At 41.8% G+C, this 24,601-nt stretch overlaps 2 protein-coding genes across 4 annotated transcripts; one reads left to right on the forward strand and one right to left on the reverse strand.

The window, feature by feature from the left end:
- Nucleotides 1-3: 3 nt before the first annotated feature.
- On the reverse strand, nucleotides 4-15,058 carry efcab7 (EF-hand calcium binding domain 7). Of its 3 annotated transcripts, none has more exons than XR_009941454.1 (14): nucleotides 14,570-15,058; nucleotides 14,131-14,342; nucleotides 13,910-13,996; nucleotides 13,462-13,648; nucleotides 11,708-11,829; nucleotides 9,323-9,464; nucleotides 8,972-9,081; nucleotides 7,019-7,179; nucleotides 6,305-6,438; nucleotides 4,098-4,246; nucleotides 2,941-3,150; nucleotides 2,037-2,144; nucleotides 1,392-1,533; nucleotides 4-153 (listed from the first exon to the last, which is right to left on the reverse strand). XR_009941454.1 is itself a non-coding variant. In XM_062555616.1 (13 exons), the coding sequence occupies exons 1-13, from the start codon at nucleotides 14,685-14,687 to the stop codon at nucleotides 1,459-1,461; spliced, it is 1,815 nt and encodes a 604-aa protein (XP_062411600.1). In that variant the 5' UTR covers nucleotides 14,688-15,058; the 3' UTR covers nucleotides 1,027-1,458. The 3 variants fall into 3 exon arrangements, 1 of the variants encoding a protein (XP_062411600.1); XR_009941455.1 differs by having other exon boundaries at nucleotides 4-156; XM_062555616.1 differs by lacking the exon at nucleotides 4-153 and having other exon boundaries at nucleotides 1,027-1,533.
- A 266-nt stretch (nucleotides 15,059-15,324) lies between these two features.
- Nucleotides 15,325-24,502, forward strand: itgb3bp (integrin subunit beta 3 binding protein). Its single transcript, XM_062556496.1, has 9 exons — nucleotides 15,325-15,406; nucleotides 15,631-15,682; nucleotides 16,014-16,098; nucleotides 16,601-16,664; nucleotides 17,718-17,796; nucleotides 18,048-18,135; nucleotides 18,310-18,369; nucleotides 21,405-21,461; nucleotides 23,732-24,502. The coding sequence occupies exons 1-8, from the start codon at nucleotides 15,402-15,404 to the stop codon at nucleotides 21,455-21,457; spliced, it is 486 nt and encodes a 161-aa protein (XP_062412480.1). The 5' UTR covers nucleotides 15,325-15,401; the 3' UTR covers nucleotides 21,458-21,461; nucleotides 23,732-24,502.
- The last annotated feature ends 99 nt before the right edge of the window (nucleotides 24,503-24,601 follow it).

Here is a 24,601-nt window from a genome sequence, read left to right on the forward strand (position 1 = left end):
CACACACACACACACACACACACGGTAGTTCCCTCCTCTGCAGACACGCCTACGTCAGTCCTTAAAGGGGCGGTGTTGTGTATCATCAAAATGGGAATTTGATCAGTGATGATGAGGAAAAGTAATTTAGAAGTAATTTTCCCACTCACACTACTGCTTTAAAAAAAACAAAAAAACAATTAGGATGTAATCGGATCGGGTGTAATAGCATTTCACTTGTCAGGGTCTTCAGAGTGAAACTGAAATGTTCCACATTAACACCTTTTGCATAATTCATCTAACAGCATTGAAAGGGTTTCACGTAGCTGTAAGATGTGGTCTCACAGGTGAAGACCAATCATTGCTCCCACATGGCCCCCTATTGAAAAGGACAGTGCACTATACTAGGGCAGCTTTGTTTGGTGATTGTGTCACCATTTGTTTGAACTCTCAGAAGTAGAGCAGAGTTTACTACCTTTGCTCTAGACTAACACTTTGTTGTGATTACAAGGCATTTTTATTGATATCGACACCAGGATAAGAGTTCCTGCATACTAATCTGACACAATAGTAATCCGTGAGTTTTCTAATTATAAACTAAAAAAAAAAAAAAACAGATCAGTCTAGATGCTGTCGCTTTGCTTTGCATTGTGGGAGGGAAAGCCTGAGTGGGCCAGACAGTGGCTTAAGTACCCTGACTAAGACCATGTGACATTTACAGGACTGCTCTACAGTTACAGTAGAGAAGGTCATAGGGTAAAATAATGGCCCTGGCGGTATATATAGAAGGTCAGTGCTGCTTCTGTCACTAAAGGCCAAGGGCGAATAAAGTTGAGACCTGTGTGCAACCCAATGGAATGCATTTGGTTGCCAACGCCACAAACAACCTCAGCAAGAATAAAAGTCTATGCAGATGAGAAGGCTGGAGCACATGACTTCCCTGGATGGTACAATTACCACCGGCAGAAAGCACAATACACTGTACCAGCAAAGACATTGTATATTAGAATGAATTAGACATGAATTCATTTATTTCACGTGATAAATTACAAATGACAATCAAATCATGATGAGCACAATATAATGTTACATTGCATTAAGTATCAAATTAAATATCATATGATATTTTTTTACAAAGGAAAAAGTTCCTTAAAAAAAGTCAAATGCATGGCATTTGAGTTAGATATACAGTATGCACTTTTTGTTCATCATTAAGACAATTAAGACAACAATATTGTATTCAAAACATGTGATGCACACATAGATTATAATACAAACATTTCAAAAGGTTACAGGACAATTACATTAATTAAATGCACAGCAACTACTAGACTATAAGTAAAAAAAGAAGTACACAAAAAATCAAGCGAACCGCTTCCTCTGGTAGAACATTAACCTTGCTGTGTGTGTACCTGATAAAAGCCGCTTCTTCACCCATGACACATCATGAATGCTTCTTCTCGTCATCGTTTGAAAGGCTTATGAGACGATGCTCTCCACACAGCTGTAAATCCACTCCTGTCTCTCGTTCACAGGCATGACATGCTGACAAACCTAAGGAAGAGAAAATGCAGCAGCACATGACCCAGCTCCCAGTCTCGCGGTGCCAGGGCTAATCTCATCACTTGGGACTGCTACATCTGGGCTGGACACTTTTGGTGGCAGACGGTGACAAATTACACCACTGCTATGGCTGGAACCGCAGGCATTTCCCTCTAAAACCTGCCCTCAACGTCGCAACAACGCTTACTCCATCATTGTCAATCATTGCATTGTGTTTCACCATCAGAGGACACTGGGTTTTGAAACTCTAAACTCATAACAATGTAACAAACTACAGTTTTCCAGTACCATTTAAAAGACCATTACCATCATCATTACCACTGCCATTTAAATGTTTTTACTTATATATAAGTCAAACCTGTATATTTTCTAAACAAGGATAACTTCACTCACTGACTGCTTCAGCATGTCAGAATGCCCAGTGGAGAGGACACAATAGCATAAGGTCCATGTGTAATTGAAGTGTGCATGTCTGTGTGTTTGCTGAGACTTACTATTTTAGTTCTGGCAGGCACCTCCACAGCAAACACACTCAATCCCCTGCTGTTGACACAGTTCTTACTTTGCTCGTTGTTCACTTGCACCACCACTCTCTGGTTGCTCTGGAAGAGAAAACATGAGATCCAAATGCAGTATCATATCTTCAGGTTAGATCTGCTGACTGATAGGTGTGGAAGTCCATGGCCACTGTGAACCTACTTCCCCAGAGTGACATTCTCAGCAGCAGGGCTAGAGTTGCCATGTGGACATGAACAACAGCAGCATGATAATTAACACCGACACTACAACACTACTGATTGTTAGCTTGTGCATAGAGGGTAAGAAGAATAGCTTGGTTTGAAATCCATGGCAAACGACTTCAACCACAAACTCAGCCTTGTTTCACCCACAGTGCTTGCATTTCATTCTTGTTTAAAGAAACACTCTACTGTTTTTTTCCATATTAAACTACCGTATGTTATTCCCTTAACTAAGACGAGTTGATACAGTACATACTTTTTGCGTTTCAACATGTGCACTCAATGGCTCTTGCACACAGCGCTACTTTGATATCATTTAGCTAGCCCAGTTCATTCAGTAGGACAAATGTGGAGGTGTTTGGTTGCTTCTAACTTCATCTCTGTTTGGATCCTAATTAATGAACTGGGCTAGCAAAGTGTCTTAGCTAAGGGAATAATGTAGTGTAATATGAAAAAATGGTGGAGTGTTCCTTTCAAGCAGTATGCATCCTCTTAAAACAGAAACAGCAATAATTTCCACTGCTTAATCTTACTCTTTTATACATTTCAAGAATTCAGAAGATTTTGCTCAAGATATTTTTTTCCAATCAAATCTCTTCCATGTGGTCAGTCAGATCTGCAGAGCGGCTTGAGCCTGTGAGGAGGTGAGCTGAGGTACCTTGTTGGCGATGACTGAGGAGATCCGGCTCTCCCCGCGGTATGTGTACACAGTGACGCCATCGTGACCCTTGATGGGCCTGGCCTCTGCTCTGCTGATAACTGAGCAGTGCAGCGCCGTGTTGAGAGTCCTGGCAGCCGACTCCAGGTTCACTGCCTGCAGGATGGGCTTCACGTCCTCACAGTGCACGTTGATAATGAAAGGACAGGCCTGATGGGAGAGGCAATACAACCACACACACAGGGACCGTCAGACCTCAGAGCTCATGTTGTTTTAATGTCCAAAGGGAATTAAAGGGGCAGAAATTGTGTTACCATGAACAATATTTTGAAAGATACGCATACAAAGGTTCTAAGTCTGACTTCTGAAGACCTCCTGCACTATGAATAATCTATGGCTCCTACTTCATACATATCAAGTGAAAACTAAAGTATTGCTAAAACACTCCAGCCTTTGAGATTAGGGGCATTGAGATGATCAACAGATTCACTGACAAGTTCTGTCATGTGTGCTTGAGTAGGATTGAGAAACACTTGTCAGGGCCAATTCATCTTTGTTTGTTGTGTATTAAATGTCATCTCCCCCTACTGGTTCTTCCAACTTAAGCCATGAGACACCAACAGGAAAGCAATACAGGTAGACAGGCAGCAGGAGTTTTTTAGCATAATATTTTATAGAATATAAGTTTAGGACCTTCTCTGTTTACATGCACATTGATGTGCACTCCTACACTATCTAGGAGAGTTTGCATATCAATTAAGAAGGACAGAGGATCCTTTTCACACTGGAATATGGAATTGTCAAGCAATCCCTCCCTTGTCTGGCTCACTTCCTGAAAAGTTGAGCGTTTTGGAAAGACAAGCCACCAATACAGATAATGTTGAGCACTACCATAGCATGTGCTGAATGCACCTCAAAGAGTTACAGTAGGAACAGTGGGTACCTGGGTTCCATCCTCTACCTTCACTAGACTGACTGACTGACTGACTAACTTTAATTTAGTTTTATTTATTCTTTATTTTTTTATGAGATGATTTTACAACCTTGTGAAGTGACCTTGGGTGTCATGAAAGGCACTTTAAATCAAATGTATTATTTTTATCATTATTATTAGACTACATGTCTGTGAGGGGTGTAGTGTGTAATGGGCTCCTCACCTCCACCATGTCCAGGGCTCTGTTGAAGCCCATGGCCTCCAGTGTGATCCACAGGTCCCGGGGGTCTCCTTCACGGTCGTTGGCCTCCATCAGGTTGAGCTCCAGAAAGCCCTGCCTAGTCAGCATGTTCTTCCTGGTGTCAAAGTTTTCTGAGGGAAAGACACAATGAGGACAGGAGTGAGGGAGAGAAAGGGGGGATAAATGATAGAAGGAATGACAGAAAATGTACATTTCTTAACACCGTCACACAGTCCAGTACAAACAATGATCTATACAAATATTAACTGAATCTCAGAATGCATAACAACCATATCATGGTCCAACAAAACAGAGAGACCTCTAAGTTCATTTGTTCCACTTACAAATAACCCATACATTTTATCATGATGTACTACACGATGTGCATATACAGTGCCTATAGAAAGTCATCATACCCTTTTGAAATAGTTACTTTTTTTGTCTTACAGCCTGAAATCAAAACCCATTTTTAAAAAAATCTTTTCCAGTTTTATTAACAAATTTAGCTGTACAACATCAAAATAATGAAAAAAAAGTAAACAGTTCTGAAAATTAATAAAAAATGAAAAACTAGAATAACAGGGTTGGAAAAGTCATCATACCCCTGACTTAATACTTTGTAAAGCTTCCTTTTGCTTTCATTACAGCCATCAATCTGTTTGGATATGTCTCTATTATAGCTTTGCACACCTAGATAGGGGAATATTTTCCGTACAGAAATGTTAAAATTTAGTCAAATTCTGTAGGGAATCGCGATGGACTGCTCTCTTCAAGTCAATCCACATATTTTCTATAGTATTTAAGTCAGGGCTCTGACTTTGCCACTCAAGGATATTCACCATCCTATCCTTAAGCCTCTGCTTTGTTCTTTTGGCAGTATGTTTAGGATTATTGTCGTGTTGGAAGGCGAATGACCTCCCCATCCTCAGCTGTCTAGGAGAGGGACGCAGGTTTTCCTTAAGAATTTTGGTGTACTTGGCAGCATCCATTTTCCCTTCTATCCTGACCTATTGCCCAGTTCCCGCTGAAAAGAAACATCCCCACAACATAATGTTGCCCCCACCATGCTTCACACTAGGTATGGTGTGTTTTGGGTGGTGTACTGTGTTGGTTTTCGCCAAACATTGCGCTTGGAGTTCAGTGCAAAAACACATCTGGAATATTCTGCTACCATGTGGAAAAAGCTTATATGGTCAGATGAGACTAAGATCGAACTTTTTGGAGACTAAGATTGAAGTTTTTGGACTGAGCTCCAGGCGCTAACCAAACACAGTATACACACCCAAACACACCCAAAACACACCATACCTACTTTGAAGCATGGTGGGGGCAACATTATGTTTTGGGGATGTTTCTCTTCAGCGGGGACTGGGCAATTGGTCAGGATAGAAGGGAAAATGGATGCTGCCAAGTACACCAAAATTCTTGAGGAAAACCTGCGTCCCTCTCCTAAACAGCTGAGGATGGGGAGGTCATTCGCCTTCCAACACGACAAAAATCCTAAACATACTGCCAAAAGAACAAAGCAGTGGCTTAAGGATAGGATGGTGAATATCCTTGAGTGGCAAAGTCAGAGCCCTGACTTAAATCCTATAGAAAATATGTGGATTGACTTGAAGAGAGCAGTCCATCGCCATTCCCTACAGAATTTGACTACATTTTAACATTTCTGCACGGAAAATTGGGCAAATATTCCCCTATCTAGGTGTGCAAAGCTATAATAGAGACATATCCAAACAGATTGATGGCTGTAATGAAAGCAAAAGGAAGTTTTACAAAGTATTAAGTCAGGGGTATGATGACTTTTCCAACCCCGTTATTCTAGTTTTTAATTTTTTATTAATTTTCAGAACTGTTGACTTTTTTTTCATTATTTTGATGTTGTACAGCTACATTTGTAAATAAAACTGGAAAAGATTTTTTTTAAAATGGGTTTTGATTTCAGGCTGTAAGACCAAAAAAAGTAACTATTTCAAAAGGGTATGATAACTTTCTATAGGCACTGTACATTGCTATTGTAACAACATGAACAATGTTGTGAGTGGCACTGCAACAGTAATGTTATGTTGTCATCTAAAAGTAAGAGTTGTTTTCTTTAAACCCCGGCGTGCTCCTCCTAGGGGAGCAGTTTCAGTTCTGTGTTTGGTCTGTACAGGACGGGACAGGACAGGACAGGACAGGACACCCACCTTTGCAGACGGCCCAAGCGTCCTCATCACACTTCTCCCCACTGGTCCTCTCCTCAAACAGGTTGTACTCCTCCAGACTCAGCAAATCGTTCCCATCCAGGTCAATCACATCAAATATGGTGGACAGCGCCGCCCTGTGGTGTATAAGAACGCAATGACAGCTTACTGCTAACTGATTAATGCTCAATGTTAAATACAAATATCTGTGCTCATCTTATCCATCTTTGAAATGTTTTCTGACAAGGATGAAAGCACAGACAGCACAGATGAAATAGATGGATCATGTCTGGATGAAAAGGGAGCATAAATCTGGCTTGACACAATCTGAAAGGCTGTGACATCTGAGTACATACAAGTATATCCGGCCATGGCCATGCTGTCAATAGTCCCATTTAAACATGTGGTGTGTTGTAGTGAACTCAACACAGAAAGCTGGTCAATACCCATTAACAGTGTTAATGGCTGGGGAAGTTCTATGGTAAAACCTGTGAGACTGCTCTGGCTGATTCTTATCAATGAAATGAGGAAATGCTGAAATGTACATTCAACAAGCGTGACACTTTGAAAGAAAGTTCTCATACAAACTGTACAGCTAGCTTGAAGGAGTACTCAATATGCCTTTGTATAGCCAAAGAGCCAGAAATGAAAAACGGTTATTTCTCTGCAGAACGGGACAAATGTTTCATCCTACAGCTGGCTCTCGGGCCCGTTTACCTGAACTCTTTGGTGAGCTCCAGCTCCCCGGAGTCCTGGTTCCTGTAGACCAGCTCAGCGCCGGTCAGTTCGGGCTTCCTGCTGCGCACCAGCCTGCACCCCGTGCTGAGGGGCAGGAGGACGTAAGTGCCCTCACTCAGCTCTCCCTTCCACACACACTTCTGTCGGGACACACACACACCGGAACGCTATGTCACAGATCTGGCAACTCGGAAGAGATACTGTATATTAGAGTACACAATTTTAGCTCATCTAGGTCTAGATGTGTGCAGCCATACTGTATCTGCTCAACATATACAGCTCTGGAAAAATTAACCACTGCACATTATTCTGATGTTATCCTACAGCTACTGAGTGACATTTGAATGAGTTGATGGAGTCATGGAGACCAGACCACTGCAAATTTGAATATGACTGTCAACTTGTTCAAATGTTGCTCAGCAAGCGTATAAGATGACATCAGAAAAATGTGCAGTGGTCTCTTCATTTTTTTTCCATAGCCGTAAATATGTTTTGAATAGCTGACTCATTTATGAATGTCAGATATCTACAGGTAAGTCTCAGAAAAATAAAATATGGTGAAAAATTTGATTTTTTCACCCTAATTTATTTCAAAAAGTGAATCTTTGATATATTCTAGATTCAGGAGGAAGAGTTTTGAGCTTAGCGTGTAACTTAATAAGAACTGAACCTTTCCAGATGGCAATCATCCTCCTATAATTTATATTCAAAAACACATTTTTTTATAAAAGCACTTTGTATGAAAAACGGTAAAGAAATAAACCGGTCTAAAAAATAAACCGGCTTAATATGGATATGAGGATAACTAAGCTATATTATCTGTTTATTTTCTTTAAGCTATTGATCAATGCTATTGCATTGCCATTATTGTTTACTATTGCTATTTTACTAGGTAGTCTTACAAACATTTTTAAAATGTTAGCTGTTCATTTTCAACTATTGCATAGTATTTATTTGTAAGTCGTGTTGGACAGAGATATTTAGCTTCAGAATGAACAAAAATGGAGAAAAGGAGAGACTGTTGAGGCCAGAGGCTGCAGGCAGGAAGGAGGAGGTTGAGCAGGCAGCCTGATTCTGTGCAACAGAGAACCACAAAGGCTCCAACCCTAGGATGAGGTTTGGGATGGCAAGACGGACGGAACGGTTGAACGGTTGACAAGAACCACCAAATAAAACCAATATCAGAAGTATGACTTCGGGTGATCTTCACTGTTTGTCCCCGATTTATTTCACAAATATAATTCTGCAACCTAATGACTTGTAGGACCAGTAAGGACTAGAAGGGAACGTATGATCCTCCTGTATTTTCTATTTGTTTAATAAAAATGTCATGTCACTTAATACCACCAGAGGGCAGCATAGACATTACATAAGCATGGAAGTTCATTAAGCGTGCATCATACACTGTAGATAAATTCAATTTAGTCAGAATTCTGATTTTGTTTATATGTAAATTGAAAATAGTGACAAATTGGGGATGGCTTCCTTCAGTACAGTACATGCCCTTTATTTTATTTTTTATGATTTCAAAACCTAATTTAATATATTTTGCAATGTTTGCGACATTTGTGGTCTAACAAACTCAGAACACATGTTTATTTTTAGCTTACGGCGAAAAAAAAAAACACCAAAAAAACACCAAAACTTGACATACAGTAAGTATACTGTAAGTGTGTATGGCAGGGAATTATTATGAAAGAGCAGCTAGATGGCCCCCTGTCAGCAGCATGGAGATTGTAACCCCAGATCTTCGACCTGCTATATTGAAACTAACCTCAGATCACTTGATCTGAATCAACACTGACAGTTTCATAGACATGTATATTCCATTTGAAAAAAAGGTCATTCTCAAAGAGGGCCATATTCTTAAACATGAGTTATTATACCCTAATCAGTCATTATATAATTTCTTTGACTCCATGACAGACTGACCTCTTTTTCCCGCATCTCAGTAACACACACAACATTCGAGTCCTCCTTTCCCTCATTGGCTGCAATCACGAGCAGAGCAGTGTCCACAGACATCCAGGGAGACGGCTTGTCTACAACCAAAACATGAACATTTGTTATAGAAAATTAAGCCGGTATCTCATTATTTTTGAATGTGGTTGCCACCTCTACTATAAAATCTCTACTCTCACTGAATCTCTTATAACCTTTCTGTAGGATCGGCTATGATTCACATGTGTTCGGTAATGCTTAACCGGGAGGGTGGGTAGGGGCTATGGGTAGGGAGTTCTATGGGGGTGGCTAGGGCCTATGGATAAGGGGTTCTATGCTTACCCTGGGTTTGGCTGAGGTTGAGGGGTTGTATGGTCAGGTAGACAGTGGTGGTCTGGGAGATGTGCAGTCTATACTGCAGAGACACTATGGTTCCATCTTCCTCCAGGAAAAAACAGCCTTTCAGATGGCTATGATGCCACTCCTAGGGAGAGAGACATGAATAATGGCATGCAGTTCAGACAATTAGATTGTCTAATCATTTGAAAAAGAAAAAAAACCATTCATGTTAATATAACATGTACCATTGATGATATACACTCAATGAAATATACATTTGAAAAATTGAAAAAATCAAGAGCTTTATGTAATAAATAATACAGTTGGACATAAACAGAAATTGATTTACAAAGTTTTGTGTCTACATTTCCACACCAGCAAGGTGTAGAGAAAGGATCATTCAACATAAATAGTGATGGTGCGTTTTAAAAATCATGACCTTATTAGATTAATATTACAATAAAAACTTACCATTAGTATCAAACTAATCATAAATCGAGTCAAAATATTCATTAACATTTAATGATCCCCTATAAAAGAAAATGTTGTGCTTCGTTTAGCATTAGAACTAGAATAGCCTTGCAACTTTCACAGCCACAGGGTGGCGCTATGGTGACATAGCTTAGATGAACACCAAACAGACATCGTCCTCCACACCAACTTCCTAACAAAGGCACACAGACCCCGAGCCTTGCTTTCTCACTTAGACACTGATGCATGGACATGTATTCCATGAGGAATAAATGCCAGTGTCCTGAGGATACTTTTCTTTTGATAAAAACATTGTGAAATATACCCAAAATACAAAACATATCATTACGTTGAAATACAAGCAACTATACATGCTGTGATTTACAACTATATCCAGAAATTTCATCAAAATATTTTTGGTGTGTTATTGCCGTTATAAAGTTGTCTTCAAGGCACCGTTAAACCACGGAAATATTATAGACATCGGGGACTTCAGATGGAGAGGCAGTAAATACAATTGGAAAGGCTGCTCTTTCAAGCCCTTCGAGACCCATTCCATCCTCGAAATGCAATGACGGGCCAGCAACAGCCTTCTACATCTTCTAAAGAGCAGTCAGTAAATCACCAAGTTAAACAAAGACCCCCCAAACTAAATGTATTTCCACACTGACACTTCCCCAAGTAAAGGCCATTTCCTCTTGCTGGTTTTATGTCACCTCGTGAAATGTACACAGGATCAAAAACCATCAAACCATAACACGAACCTCCGTGGTTTGTCCAGCTTGGATCGGAGTCTGGGACAAACCCCCCCAGGCTGCGTGTCCACTCTCTCCCCCCTCCCTGATGGAGGGTCCCTGGGAGAGAGGTCAGCCGGCCAGGGCTAATACCCAGCCATGTCACCCTCTCCAGCCCCCTCTCTGATTTACAGGGGGGGGAGGGGGGAGGGGTGTGGGAATGGGGGGTGGCGATGTGGGGAGTGCTATGCCTCAACCCCACCAGCGAATCATTTCCCAATTACTAGCCCAAGGCCTGAGCTGCTGCTAACAGAACTTGCCGGCAATAATCTCAGCACGCTCATACTTCATACACCCACGTCAGCGGCAGCCTTCTGTGCTGTCTCCACGCGTCTGGCTTTTTCCATGGGCGCCATCTTTTCGTGGCGGGCGGCTATTCTTTTTTTGGGGAGCAGTAAAGCAAACCAGAGGAGGTTAAGTCAAAAGGAGTGCAAACAAAGAGCTGGGAATCGATGAACACACTCTACACTACATCGACCCAGTGTAAATTTGCCACCACGAAGCCCTGCAACAACAGCCCGGGTAACAGGCCTGTAGCCGTCACCAACAGCCTGGAGGTCTGTCTGTGGCTGCCCAGTAACTGCATGTTCATCTAATAGCTTTCTCTTTATGAGACACTGCAGAGTGGGGGGGAGGGGAAACTTCTGGATGTCTTTTCAAACACAAGTACACAAAAAGCATCTAGTGTACCATTCAAATGATTTCAAATTTAAAAGGAACTGGGGACACATCAAAGACAGAACTGATCTGTCCCTTCTCTTGTCACACGTTGACAATTGAAATCAAAAATCATTCTGTTGCAATCAGTAACATGCATTGCCTTATGGAATAAGCTTAATTATTTTTTTATTTTTTTAAAGTATATTTTTTTGGCTTTTGTGCCTTTAATTTTGACAGGACAGTAGAGAGAGACAGGAAGCGAATGGGTGAGAGAGTCGGGGTGGGATCCGGAAAGGACCTCGGGGCGGGAATCGAACCCGGGTCGCCGGCGTGCGGTGCAGGTGCCCCAGCCAGTTGCGCCACGGCTGGGGCCAGAATAAGCTTAATTGACTCATAGTCATAATATGACTATAAGACTATTATATTATAACATGACTATGATCTATCATTATATCTGAGGTACCTGTAAGGATTTGGGTTCCAACAGTTTGGTACTTCTGCTGCTGGTTGCTGCCATGGTGATGGCCATGGAGACCGAGGCACGGCGACTACGGGCCGATGACGGCCGGGAAGAGGAGCGGCTGTCTGAATGAACATACGCACACACAAACACACGCACGCACACACACACACACACACACACACACACACACACACACACACACACACACACACACACACACACACAAAGAAACTGGCATGTAATTCTTAAAACACCTGGAAATACATCCATATGAGCTCTGATTAGGGCCAAAACACTTTAATTAGAGAGGTGGTACTAGAAGTGGCCTTTCATTCTACAGCCCCATTCCTCAGATGCAACATTTTAATTAAACCCCAATCACATACCTTCGAATTCATTAACTTACACACAACTCATTTCTCTCCCCTAATTGAAACAAACTATTGATGCAATGCTAACAGAATAGACTGATGAGGAAAGCTGTGCCACAATTTAATTAGATGTCCTTTTATATTTGTGTGTGGAACAAACAACCGAAAAGGAAAATACAATATCATATTTGTTCAAATGGGAACACTTAATCTAGAGAGTGAAACTTGGTGACAGAAAATGCAAGCAATTTTGTTTGCAAATTGCAAGACTGAATAACAGCCTACGGTATCAAAACACCACACACCAAATGTTTTCCTGTTTTCTTCAGGTGCACAGCAGCATGTCTGAAGTCAGAGAGTACATGTGTGTTCCATAGCTACCGCACAGACAGAAACACTACCCTGTGGTTGTGGCCAAGAAATGAAGGGAAATAAATCAATATCTCAAAGATGTGGCATATAATGGGGTAATCCAGACACTAGCTGAAAGGTTATTTATTCTGGCGCAGGCCTGGTTAGCGGGGCTCTCCTGGAGATGATTTCCAAATCCCTTTGTCGCCTTGGGTCGTGTGGGACTCTTCCAATCAATAACATGAACACACAGTGACCACACACACAGAGAGAAAGAGAGAGAGAGAGAGAGAGAGAGCTCAGGACACAAACATGTCTGTCTGTGGTTCACTCTATTCCTTTTTACAAGCATCTCTCTTCCTCCATCTTTCTATCCTTTCACATTTTTAGGAGTTATATCAAGCCTTTTTTTTGCTCATCTCTTTGACTACTCTCTCACCTTCTATTTCCATCTTTCACAAGCTTTTTCCATCTCCATTTCAGTCTCTATTTTTTCACTTTCTATCAGCCGGTCTCTTACTTTGACCACTATGTTTTTCCCTTCCAACTGTTTTTTCCCCTCTCCTACCACTCACAGACCTCTGTATTGCCCCTCTCTCCCTACATTACATTACCTTACATACATTTCCATTCTGGTTGTTTTTCTCACTCTTCAGTCAATTTCTCTTCCTCTGTCAAATTCACGCCTTATACAGAAGCAAATCACATCAATAATTCAAAAGATACTGTACAACAGCAATATGTCTCCATCCCACTTGATCACCTACTCTCTGTAGAGATACCCATTTAGTGCTGCTGCCTTAAAGACACAGTTTCAAAATGCCCGCCCACCACAAATTCTACAGTCCAATTATGCTGTATTTCAAATTCTATAAATGTGATCTGTCACTAAGGAAATCAACTTTGTTTGTGTGTGTTATGTTATTTAAGCAGACATGCTGAATCTTATCTTCTTTAACCACGCTGATACTACATCCATTTTAGCAGACATGGTTTAATGCATTCACATTGTCCATGAGCACCATACTGTACCTCTCCTGAGGAGGGCTGCATCAGGTTCACCTTTCTGGAGAGACTCTTGGTGTGGGGGGGCTGTGGTCTTGGGTGAGTTGTCCGACTGGTTGCCAAAGTTTTGCCTCTTGAGTTTGGCATCAGCCTCCAATTTCTCCTGGGCTGCTGCCTGACACTGCTCTGCTGTGGACTCCAGCATTCTGCAGAACTGAGACAACAGACCAGGGAGTTTGTAGACACTTCTGTCAAAGACTAATCAGTTAAATGTATTCATGTATTCTTTGATCAGAGCATAGCATTATTGCAGCAATTAAAAACAGTGATTGCGTAATACTGCTATGGCCATGGCGTATGAAACAGGAGATATGATGGCATTATGTTACATGAGAAATGTACAGATGGACATCACTCAGTTTTTTGTTGTATGAGTTTGCAGAATGTGACATGCAGGCTGCTGTCCGAGTCTAACCTCAGCATAATCAAGTTTCCCATCTTTGTTGATGTCAAATGATGAGAAAATCTCATTTACTTCTTCTTCAGTCATCTTCTCACCAGTCTAAAGGACAAACAACATAACAAAGAATAGTTGTGGGAAAAAAAGCTTGATGGTTTTGGTAACCAGTTTGACCAGTATGGTTCACACAGAGTAGTATGAATAGTATAGTCAGCGCTGTAGCAGTGGGCACAAACCGTGGTGAGGACTTTGTGCAGTTCACTTTGTGAGATGAACCCATCTCCATTAATGTCAAGTTTCTTAAATACTCTGAGAATTTCGCCATGTTGTGTTGGCTTCTCATTCTGCATTATTTCACAGAAATCATCAAAATTCAGCCTCTTGGTCTTAGGAGTCCAGTATTTATTCAGGAGCTTCTGTGAGGGATTATGTCCTGCCTGTTGAAGAACTATGAATGGAAACGAAATTAAACGCTTTACAAATAAATGCTCAATCTACCAGACAATCTAACCATAGGCCTACTGGCAAGTCTGTGGTATGATGATTTGTCATTTGACCTGAAATATAGCCGATAACGCTACGTTATCTCCACGTTATCGTTATCTGTGTTTTAACCAGACAAAATTTCAACAAGAGATTACTTCACAGCTAATAGATGTTTGGAGTTATTCCTACCGTGGCATAACTGTTCTTTGGAAGTGATGTTTGATAAACTTGACTTGAAAACAGCCAGGTATGCTGCTCTGCAATTTAGATAGAAATTCTCCTCTTCGGTTCGATGTGATTTGAGCATTGTGCACGAAAAGATCCGAGCTATCTCACAAGAGCTAATGGATAGATAATTAAATAGCTTCTGTGGACACTGCTAGTCTATCTTACAACAGTTTGGGCTATATAAGATCATTTCAACAGCGCTGAAGCACAAACGTTGACGACGTTAACATTTCCTGCAAGGCATACTACTACTAGCATGTTAGCATTGCGAAATCTGTGTTCACTTAACATCAGATAGCCATGTAGCACCTATGAAGCTCCCCCTATCAACCAGGAATTAACTGGATATATCAGCTGAAAACTGTGTGCATGTTCCTACATTACACTTCTCTCCTAATTATGCAATTCTGTAAAGATTAAACCCCCAGGATTAGCAAATCTGTCACACACACACACGTTGCTATCAAACGTTGCCATGTAAACAATCCAGAGTTGGTGTGCCATTAAAACACTCCGGGCAAAACAAAAAAAGCAACGAACTCTCAAACAGTGAAAAAATGCCGTGTTTTAAGATATTTTTTCAAATATACAATCTACTCATATTCAATTGGCTAATTATTTGTATATATGTCTGCAGAAATTAAGAGTCTTTGCAAAAATGCAACTTAACTGCAGCGGCCCTTTTCTATCGCTTATGTTTCCAGAGGAAGTAAATACTCAGCACATCGCGCCAAATTCCAAATCAGATGATCATCTTAACATTTTAAACACGGCAAGAAAGTGTCATCTCACAATGTCGTAAGTATAATTATTTTAATTAACTTCTGTGTTTCTTATCTTATTTATTGGGTAATATAAAGTCGCTAACTAGCTAAAACAGTGAAAACTATGCATGCATCCACCCATCCACCAACCATACCTACCTATCTCCTCCATCACCCTAAAGTTAGCTAAAGTTAACTTTCTTAACTTTGTCAAAGTGAAATAACTTTGGGCCTGTTTCATGTCTGTCCTGTCTGTAGAGCAAAAAGGGCTCTCCAACTAGAGAACAAGGAGCACGTAAGCGACAACGTGGTAAGATGTGGATGTGATGTCATGTGGTATCAAAACCTTTCACTGACTCGTAGCAGCTCCACAAGACATTCGACTTGCTTGAACGACGCATGAAGATGTTGTCGTATATTTCTCATCCCGTCTTCGAACCTGTGCTGTGACCCACTGAAGATTAAGCCAAATATATGTCTAAAAACTATATACTTAAAAAAAAAAAAAAAAAAGCCTATTTCTGCATGCACATCCCATTTCTGTCCCAAGTAACATTTTTCATTGTAAACTAGGCTACTAAGTACAGTGGTATGTGTAATTATGATCTAATGTCATAACCAAGATCTTTACCATTCCCAAGACACCAATGAAGATGCCAGCTTTGGAGAGAACATTCTCTCCTCACACAGGTACTCGTGTGATGAGCCCTACCCCTGGGACTAAAGGTATCTACTACCATCTATTCTCACTCACCACCCTGCTCCCTAAAACACAGTCTTTATGTTACTAAACTATACTTATCTTGGGTTAAGCTTTTTTTCTTTTTCTTTTTTAAACTAATAATTTTTTCATTTTGTTTCTGGTAGAGGATGACTCAAGATGATGCAGAAATACCTAATTAGAGGATGACTCAAAATGATGCAGAAATACCTAATATTAGAATTGGTGAAGTTGCAGTTGTGTTTTGTTTACCTAATGTCACTTTTAATAAGGAAAATATGTATCTTCAGTGTTAATACACCTGATCGTGCGCATCCATTTTTATCATCCAGCTTCTTCCAGATCAAACCAGCTATGACTGTGATACTGCAGCTATCCACAAAACTTAGCTATAAAGTAAAAGTGGCTGAACTTCATGATTAATTCTCCCAGGGTGTAACCACCATCAATAAGCCATTTTTTTACGATGATTCTATGAATTTCTGGCATTTGGTGTTTCCTAAACAGGCAATTACCAAGACAGAAGGGAGACCACCAATGGCCACAGAACACAAGCTACACAGCAGGATCAGTGAGTATCATTATTACTGTTCAGTGATTTACCGGTGATATGTGGTAGTCAAAATTTACACTGATAAGCTATCTATATAGCTTCTATGTAGTTTGTATGATTTAGCATAAAGGTGCTGATATTTTTTTTGCATTTTACATGACCATATTATGAGTTGTTTATGTAATTCTTAGAACTGAAGCTTTCTTCTTTGGATTAGATAGTGAGACAGGGTTAAATTGCTGTTAGAGTCTATCTACATTCTTGCCAAATGGCACTGACATATAAACTGCAATGGAGTGCTGTGCTTTGTTGACATTGGCAGTGCTCTCCAGTTAATCATGATTGTGTGGCATTAATGTGGTGTTATGCATGCTACTCCTTTCACACACTCACTCATTTCATATGTGCGCCATGAAAGCCCTGTGCCGTTGCATGCTATGTTAAGCAACAATAAGAAGGATTCTGCTGTCACCAGCGGATCTCGTCATCGTCACTTGTCTGATGGCCGTTGTGACAGATCCAAGTTTAATGACAGGACATGGCGCAGAGGCTCTCTCTCTTTGTCTCTATCATTAGACCAATCCTCAGTGATTTACACAGCACTAAAAATAGTTGGATAAGAATTGGCCTATTTCCTTCCCCAAAGCACACTAACTTGGTGTTCTTGCAATCCATCAAGACAAGCATTAGTTTTGAATTTTATAGTGCCGTAGTTAAGGAAGGAAGCTCTTTAAATATACATAAAAACATCAGAGGAGGCTGAAGGGAGAACTAGTGATACATTTCATATCATAGAGGAGCACAGTGCTCTGTCTCAACATGATGGCTTTCTCATTTATTTGGGACGAGGACAGTAGAGAGGTTTGGTGAGGTCAGATCAAAATGCTTACCTGCAAAATGTGTCTGGCTGCACACATTTTCCTTTTGGTAGTGTAATAATCTTGTCTGAATTATGACCAACAGGATAGCATTAGGTGTGTGCATAATGTCCGTGCATGACAATATTTAGCCAATTCTGACTATTAAATGGCACAAATATTAGAATTTGGATGTCTCCCTGTTTTTTGCTAGACTGGAGAAGTTGCGCTCCAACTTAGAAAAGTCAGTACAGTCCATCCTGAAAACTAGGCAGGACCTTGAAAGCCATTTGGTGAGTAAATCAGCAATAGCAGTCTTGATACTGAATAATTCGCCTTGTAACATGTAAGAGCAGCATTTTGTGAATTGTTGTTGTTATGTTAAATATTAACATACATAAAGGCCTTTGTGGTGAGCATTATATGAGAATGCCATGTGCTGAGTTGAGGAGAGCTGGATTTTGTTTTTTCATTATTAATTAATGGTTGGTCATTATGCTTTGCCTAGTGTTTGAACGTTTCAGTTTTCTGTTTTTGGCCACAGCCAGTAGAGGGCAGCAGCGAGTTAAGCAGACTCTTTCCAAGGAGTCCTGGTGACCTGCTGACAGAGCTAGAGAAGCACAGGAAGCTCGGTGAGTGCTCACACACACACACACACACACACACACACACACACACACACTTATAAACATGTGTGTAAACGAAATTTTTATGTCACAGGGCATGCGATGTGCTTTTTATAGTTTGTAATCATCAGAATGATATTGGTATCAAAATGACAAATATACATATGTCTCTATTTTCAGTGGCCAAAGTTGAATCAAGTTTTGCCATGGACGTGGTGGATAGACAGAGTCATTTCACAGGTGAGTGAATTACTTTTGCATTCATCGTGACCCCGGACCAGAGTTCATGAGGCAAACATGCTCAGCCATAGAAAATACATCAAAATTGGTGTCCTTGTTTCAATCTTTAATCGCCATTACCGCTACCACCATGACCTGTATTCTCAATAGTTTAGTCGTGGCTATTGAGCTCTATTGCATTACGCAAAATATCAAAACAGATCAAATTGTAGACTTAATAAACCGAGCACTATGACGGCAAAAAGTAAATAACATTTATTTTCAAAAGTCATCATTGTTTCTCTAACGACAGAGATAAGTTACCCTCCCTGCGGAATCATCTCTAATCACTCTAGAACTATCGCAACCTTTTCATAATCCAAAACAGGGAGGAAAAGAAAACTATTTGCTGTTCCACTCACTTACAGGGGAAGATTGATTTCAGGTTCCTGAGCAATGTGGCCCTGTGTGTGTGTGTGTCTGTGTGTGCAGGGCACAGGCTCTGACTCTTGATCATCTCTGTTGGGCCTCATATGTCTACATCTAAAAGCAATCAGCAATCTTTTATGGCCCCCGCGTTCAGCGCTACTGAAAGGGACTTTTTTTCCCTCTGTTATATTCACTGAGCAAAACAACATTTAGTTTTCTTTACACAAGCAAGCGCTGCGGGCCCTTGAGACAGAATTAATGTGATTATTTGAGGCATACACAACGCCTGCAGATATAGCTTCACTTGTGATTCGATCACATAATGGTGATTTGTGGAAACTGAATGGGGAGAATTGTCTGGTGTGGAGGGAAAAAAGTTCAGTGTTTTTAAGATAAGGTTGCCCGAAATTGTTTTAATTCGTCACGCCGGGGGAAACCTTCACGCACCCATTTGCATGTGGGCCGACACTGGAGGAATGTCACATTTTTTATCACATGGTGGAGCATGAAATCTCTCGCCCCCGCATGAAGCAGGCCTTACAACAACAGGAGCTGCAGCAGCCAGGGCTGAATGTGTCAGGGGGACATACGTACAGAGTAAACAAACAGTCAGCGGGGGACTTACACGAGCCAAGACCTGCTGATGCCTGAGCTTGTGAGCTTCAGATAGCATCAGATGACTTGGAGATGCTTGGCCAGAGTGTATAGAGGTTTATTGTAGAGTGAAGTATTTGTGTTAGCAAATGTTAGCATGGCTTCGGGTGTGCGTGTCTGCAGTGTTCAGTGTAGAAGAGGGCACCCTTTGCTTACAGTCATAATCTATGGTAATGGCACAATGCACAGAAGTTGGTAAAAAATGATGCCAATACTCCACTGCTACAAACTACGTTCTGCTAAAATAATGCAAATGTGATTATATTTCCTCAGAAATAAGGAAAAATGGTCGGCCATAACTCAGAAATATGAGTTTTTGATTTAGCATTCTATAAAAACACATTCTCATAAAAAAATATTCTGCCTCAAAAAACATTAAGACATAACAAGTGCTCCACTCAAGTCCCTAGTCTGCTGGCTGAACATGGCCCACCCACGTAGCACTGCTGTTGGTTTTCCCCACTTTAAACAATGTTTGTGATTAGTCACATGAAAATGTCTGGAGGCCGTCCTGCTCGGACTAGCAACACAGCTGCACTTGGTGGCGCAGTGGTCTGGGGTATGTGTGTGACCGCCGCGTGTGGTGTTACCTAAGCTCGTCGGCGGCGAGGCCGGCTCTGGTGCCAGCGTGATGCTGGCGTGACCGCGGCCGGCCTGACCCTGCCCAGTCAGCTGGGGGGAAATGGAGAAGCAGGGTAATTAAGCTCAGGTATGCCAACCTGTATATATTTTAAACTCATGTATTTAAACTCTAAACCTGGGCTGTCAGTCAGTCTGGCTTTAAACTCCCAAGCCTCACCATCCATCTCGGTCAGAGCCAAGCCGGACCAAAAGACACGGCAGAGTCTTGGAGGGACTCCCAGCGTCCTGTCAAGCAGAAGTTTTTGGATACTTCATAAGGGGTCCTGTCCTCTTCAGCCATTCAAGATCAGCTCAGGGGCCGTAAATACAGCAGGTTGCCGAAGCATGACAAATGCCTGGGATCATCTTTATGTGCTGATGAGCGCAAAATGGGAGAGAGAAGGGCTGCAATAACTCTGTGAGGGCGAGCCTCGCGCCCGCTACTGGCTATTGATTATTTGTGTGCGGCGAGAGATTTGGAAAATTCAATTAAAGGAGTTGAGCAAAGGATTCATAAATTCTGTCTTTCTCCCGCGACCCCCCACGCCACAGACATTGTTACGTCCTAAATCAATGTTGCACTTCACAATATATTTTCTTAGGAGCATGGCAAATAAATAACATTTAAACAGTTCTGCTTACCGCTGAAACAAATTTGATCCTCTCGGCCGGTGTTTAGCCTCATGCTGTGGCCTGCCCTCCTGCTATGGGCCAGTGCAACAGCTTTTTATGGCAGATTCTCCATAAGGGAAATCCTATATAATATGAATTTGGAGGTGACACAATGCGAGGTAAGGGGACGGATCAGCAGTATAAAAATTGATCAGGCCATTGGATGCCGGGCGTGGGGAGAGATTTGTATGGCAGCCGTAATAGACTGCATTAAAGGGAGATTCCTTCAAATGTAATAAAAGCGATGGAATTTTCCGCATTTGGTCATGCACGGGTCGAGGACCCCGGTGATGATGGTCCCATCAATCCCGCTCCTCTGAAGGATGAATGGCAGCTGTTTTGGGGAGGGCTTTATGATTTTGATTAAAAACACAGGCACAATTAAAGAGGTGCTGTATATTAGAGACAGCCAGTGCCGTGGAACAGGAAGACATCCTGCCTCGTCTGCTCTCTCCCGAAGCTCTCCTCTGCTCTCCGGCTCTCCATCACGACACCGTGTCGTGGGCTGTGCAATAACACCGGGGGGACATCTGACAGCTTCTCAGATGTTAGTTAACTTGGGAGCGTAATCAAAAGTCCTGCGGCTCCACTGATTAGCTGCTCCATGAAACCCATTCAATATTAGCTCCCACATTAGATTATGCACAAATGTCATTATTCTTCTGCCTGCTCTCCCTCAGGCTTTCCTCCTGCAGGGAACTCCCGGGAGTTTCTGAAGGCACTCCTACGATAAGAAGGTAACTAAAACCTCTTGTCATATTCTGTCTCGTTTCTTTCTTTGTTTGTTTATTCATATCAGACAAAATACCAGCAATACTGCTCAAGTTTTTTTACTATTTGAGCAAAAGAACAATAAGCTCACAGGTTGCTGTGTTTTTGTGAGATGCTACAGAGGCTATAGGTTTATATAACCACACACAATAACATAAAAGCTGATGTTTTCATGTGATGCCTTAACAGAAACAAAGTGAATGGCAAACACAAAATAAATGTTAATATTTTATCTCCACACTTCAGCAAACAACATTTGCTGGTATTTCCTCCTGGGTGTGACATGACAGGTCATTATAGTATTCCCTATCTGTTTAGAAACCTTTGGTGTGTGTGTGTGTGTGTGTGTGTGTGTGTTCCTGCGCAAGCCTCATGATTTTATTCCGTCTCCTGTTGGCATGTGATGCACTCTCTTATCTCCTTAAATTCAGCTCAACCACAACCCCCCTGTTGTGCAATATCATTTAATGTCAGTGACATCAGACACAAGCCTTCTTTTCCAACTTATTCTCTCTCTCTCTCTCTCTCTCTCTCTCTCTGTAAAAATATATAAGAGGCTGCCACTCATATTTGTCGATGTCAAAAACCACACCAGCAAGAAAATACTTACATAAACCCCAAAGAGACACAGAGAGAGAAAGAGAGAGAGAGCGAGAGTTCTGTTTCCTGACAGTTTTTGTGCTGGCCGACATTTACACATCTCTCTCTCCCTGTCCGGATCTCTATTGAAAGTCTGCCTTCACTTCTGTTGTGTTTGACAAAATGTTGATTCTTCGGTAAACAGTAAGCAGCTCTCGCTGCGAAAATACTGTTCCTCAGACTGGCAGTTGGGCCTGTCAAACCTGACACTGAGTGAGTGCACACAAACACACACACACACACACACACACACACACACACACACACACACACACACACACACACACCTCACACTCTCACAAGTAAAATTGGCTTACTTGAATACACACACGCACACACAAATATGTATTTATGCATTTCACACTCACACGTACACCGTCAGTGGAGTACATAGTTGGGGCGCACTCTTGTATGTTGCACCTACAGATAATCCTTGTCCACACACTCACACGCCCAGGCAGCCCGCTGCTGCTCTTTATTTGGCCGAGGGTTAGCGCTCGTTCCCTGACCTCGCCACCGTGGCAACAGCTGGTGAGAACAGAACCCTCTCTCCTATTTGGTGTGGGCCGGTGGATCGTGTGGCTGCCACTTTATCACCCCTGGAGGCCACCTGAAGGACGCTGAAGAGTCCAGGAGCACATTAGCAAAGCAAATGTTTTCCTCCCGCAGCACCTGCGGCGCCGAGGTGAAGAGTAGGGTGCTGCTGGACACAGCAACGTCCACAGCACTGGCTCACTCGGCCCTTCCTGAAAGCTGGCTTACATGTCGTCACAACAACCGACATGGTTTTTGTGTGTTCCTCTGACATGGTTTAATCCTAGCCTGTGAGGATGACGTAGTCAGGCTAGTTTAATCCATATTCAAAATTAATTTAGTCTTCAAATTCTTACATAACATTCACAGGATTCAAAGGGTCCTCTTTTACCCGATGAAGCTAAAAATGATTCAGCCTTTTCCTGAGGCAGTTCACACATTCAGCTGTAATTTAGCTTATTATGATGGCATAGCATAGCCTGGCTAGCGCCTACCACTTCTCAAATGAGACGTGGTCTGGCAGCCAAACGTTAATTTTCCGTATTTGAAAAAAATGCCCAGATCCGTTCATTGGATGTCTATCAAATGTGTCTGTGCATAGCTCACCATCGTCTTGCTTTCCCCCCTGTTCTGTGATTGGTCCCCTATCTCAGGCAAAAATTAGGGCGGTAGTTTCCAGACTGCCTCAGCAGCGTGAATGAAATTGCGCGCAAGGCAGTATGAGAACGCCAAATGTAGTTGTACCAAGAAGTTCATATTGTAGCTTAGCGTTATGTATACTCAAATATTCCACAAAATACAACTCATATCCTTATATTCAGTACACAGGCATGTTTCACACACTATCTTCAAGCTTACTCAAATTTCTATTTAAATGAGATGTGCAAAAAAACCTTAGTCACTTCATTCTTGCTCAATCTCTCACCTAAGCCATACTACACATCACTGTACAGTCCATCCAGTTCTTCTACGCGTGTTTCCGCACACCTACCCATCAAGAGACATCTCCCTTCCTCAGCTCACCTAACAAACCCATTCCCTCACTTTCCTCTGATCCCTATAGCATAGGTGGAGAGTGGTGCTGGACAGACCTGGTACATTACCCAGCTTCCCTGTCAACCCTGCTTTTTCTGTAGACCTGAGACTTCAGACACCTCTACTGGACCAAAGTCTTGCTTGGGCTGTGTGAAAAGAACACATATTCACATCCTCCGAGTATCTGTGGTCCATTCAGACACTCTGTTTGTGAAGGCCTGGAATGGTACTCGCTCATAACCCCAGACCTGGTTGTACTCTCTTTTGTGATGTTCATGCCAGTCTGTGTTTCTGTTTGCGTATGAGAGGGAATGCTCGACTCCACTCTACAGATCGTACACGTTTAAGCACTACAGTCCTGTCTTTGTACATTCTGTGTTTAACTCCCATTAGCCACATTGTCTTCGGCAAGGCCAGACATTGTCCTGACAGCCATATTCCTGGCTATGTATGTGTGAGTGTGCGCGTGTGCTCGGTTGCCTGCAGGGCCAGCGTGGAACAGGCCGAACAACAGCGGCCCCTTTGTGACCTGATAACATTTATAGTTGTAATGGATTTTTTTAATGGCCGTCATTAAGTCCCAATGGAGATGGAGGCGAGGTGGGGAGAGAGATGGCTTGTGCCTCTTTCCTGTGCTATTTCAGCTTTATGGTGTTATGCTCTCGTGTCAGCTTCCATCATTTTTGTTTTACGGCCCGGGCCTACGCTGCTTTTGTTCAAATGTACAGCTCTGTGTGAGGACTCCTTTTGTATCGGCTTGTTACAATTATGTGTTTTATGATATTAAATTAAAGCATTGCATTTGTGATTATTGCTGGTAACAATGGAAATTATGTGATGATTAGTTGATCTACTGGCTTTGTCAAGTTTTACAAGTTACAGAGGCATTCATTTGAAA

The sequence above is a fragment of the Sardina pilchardus genome, chromosome 15 (genome assembly GCF_963854185.1).
Source record: "Sardina pilchardus chromosome 15, fSarPil1.1, whole genome shotgun sequence".
Taxonomy (NCBI): Eukaryota; Metazoa; Chordata; class Actinopteri; order Clupeiformes; family Clupeidae; genus Sardina; species Sardina pilchardus.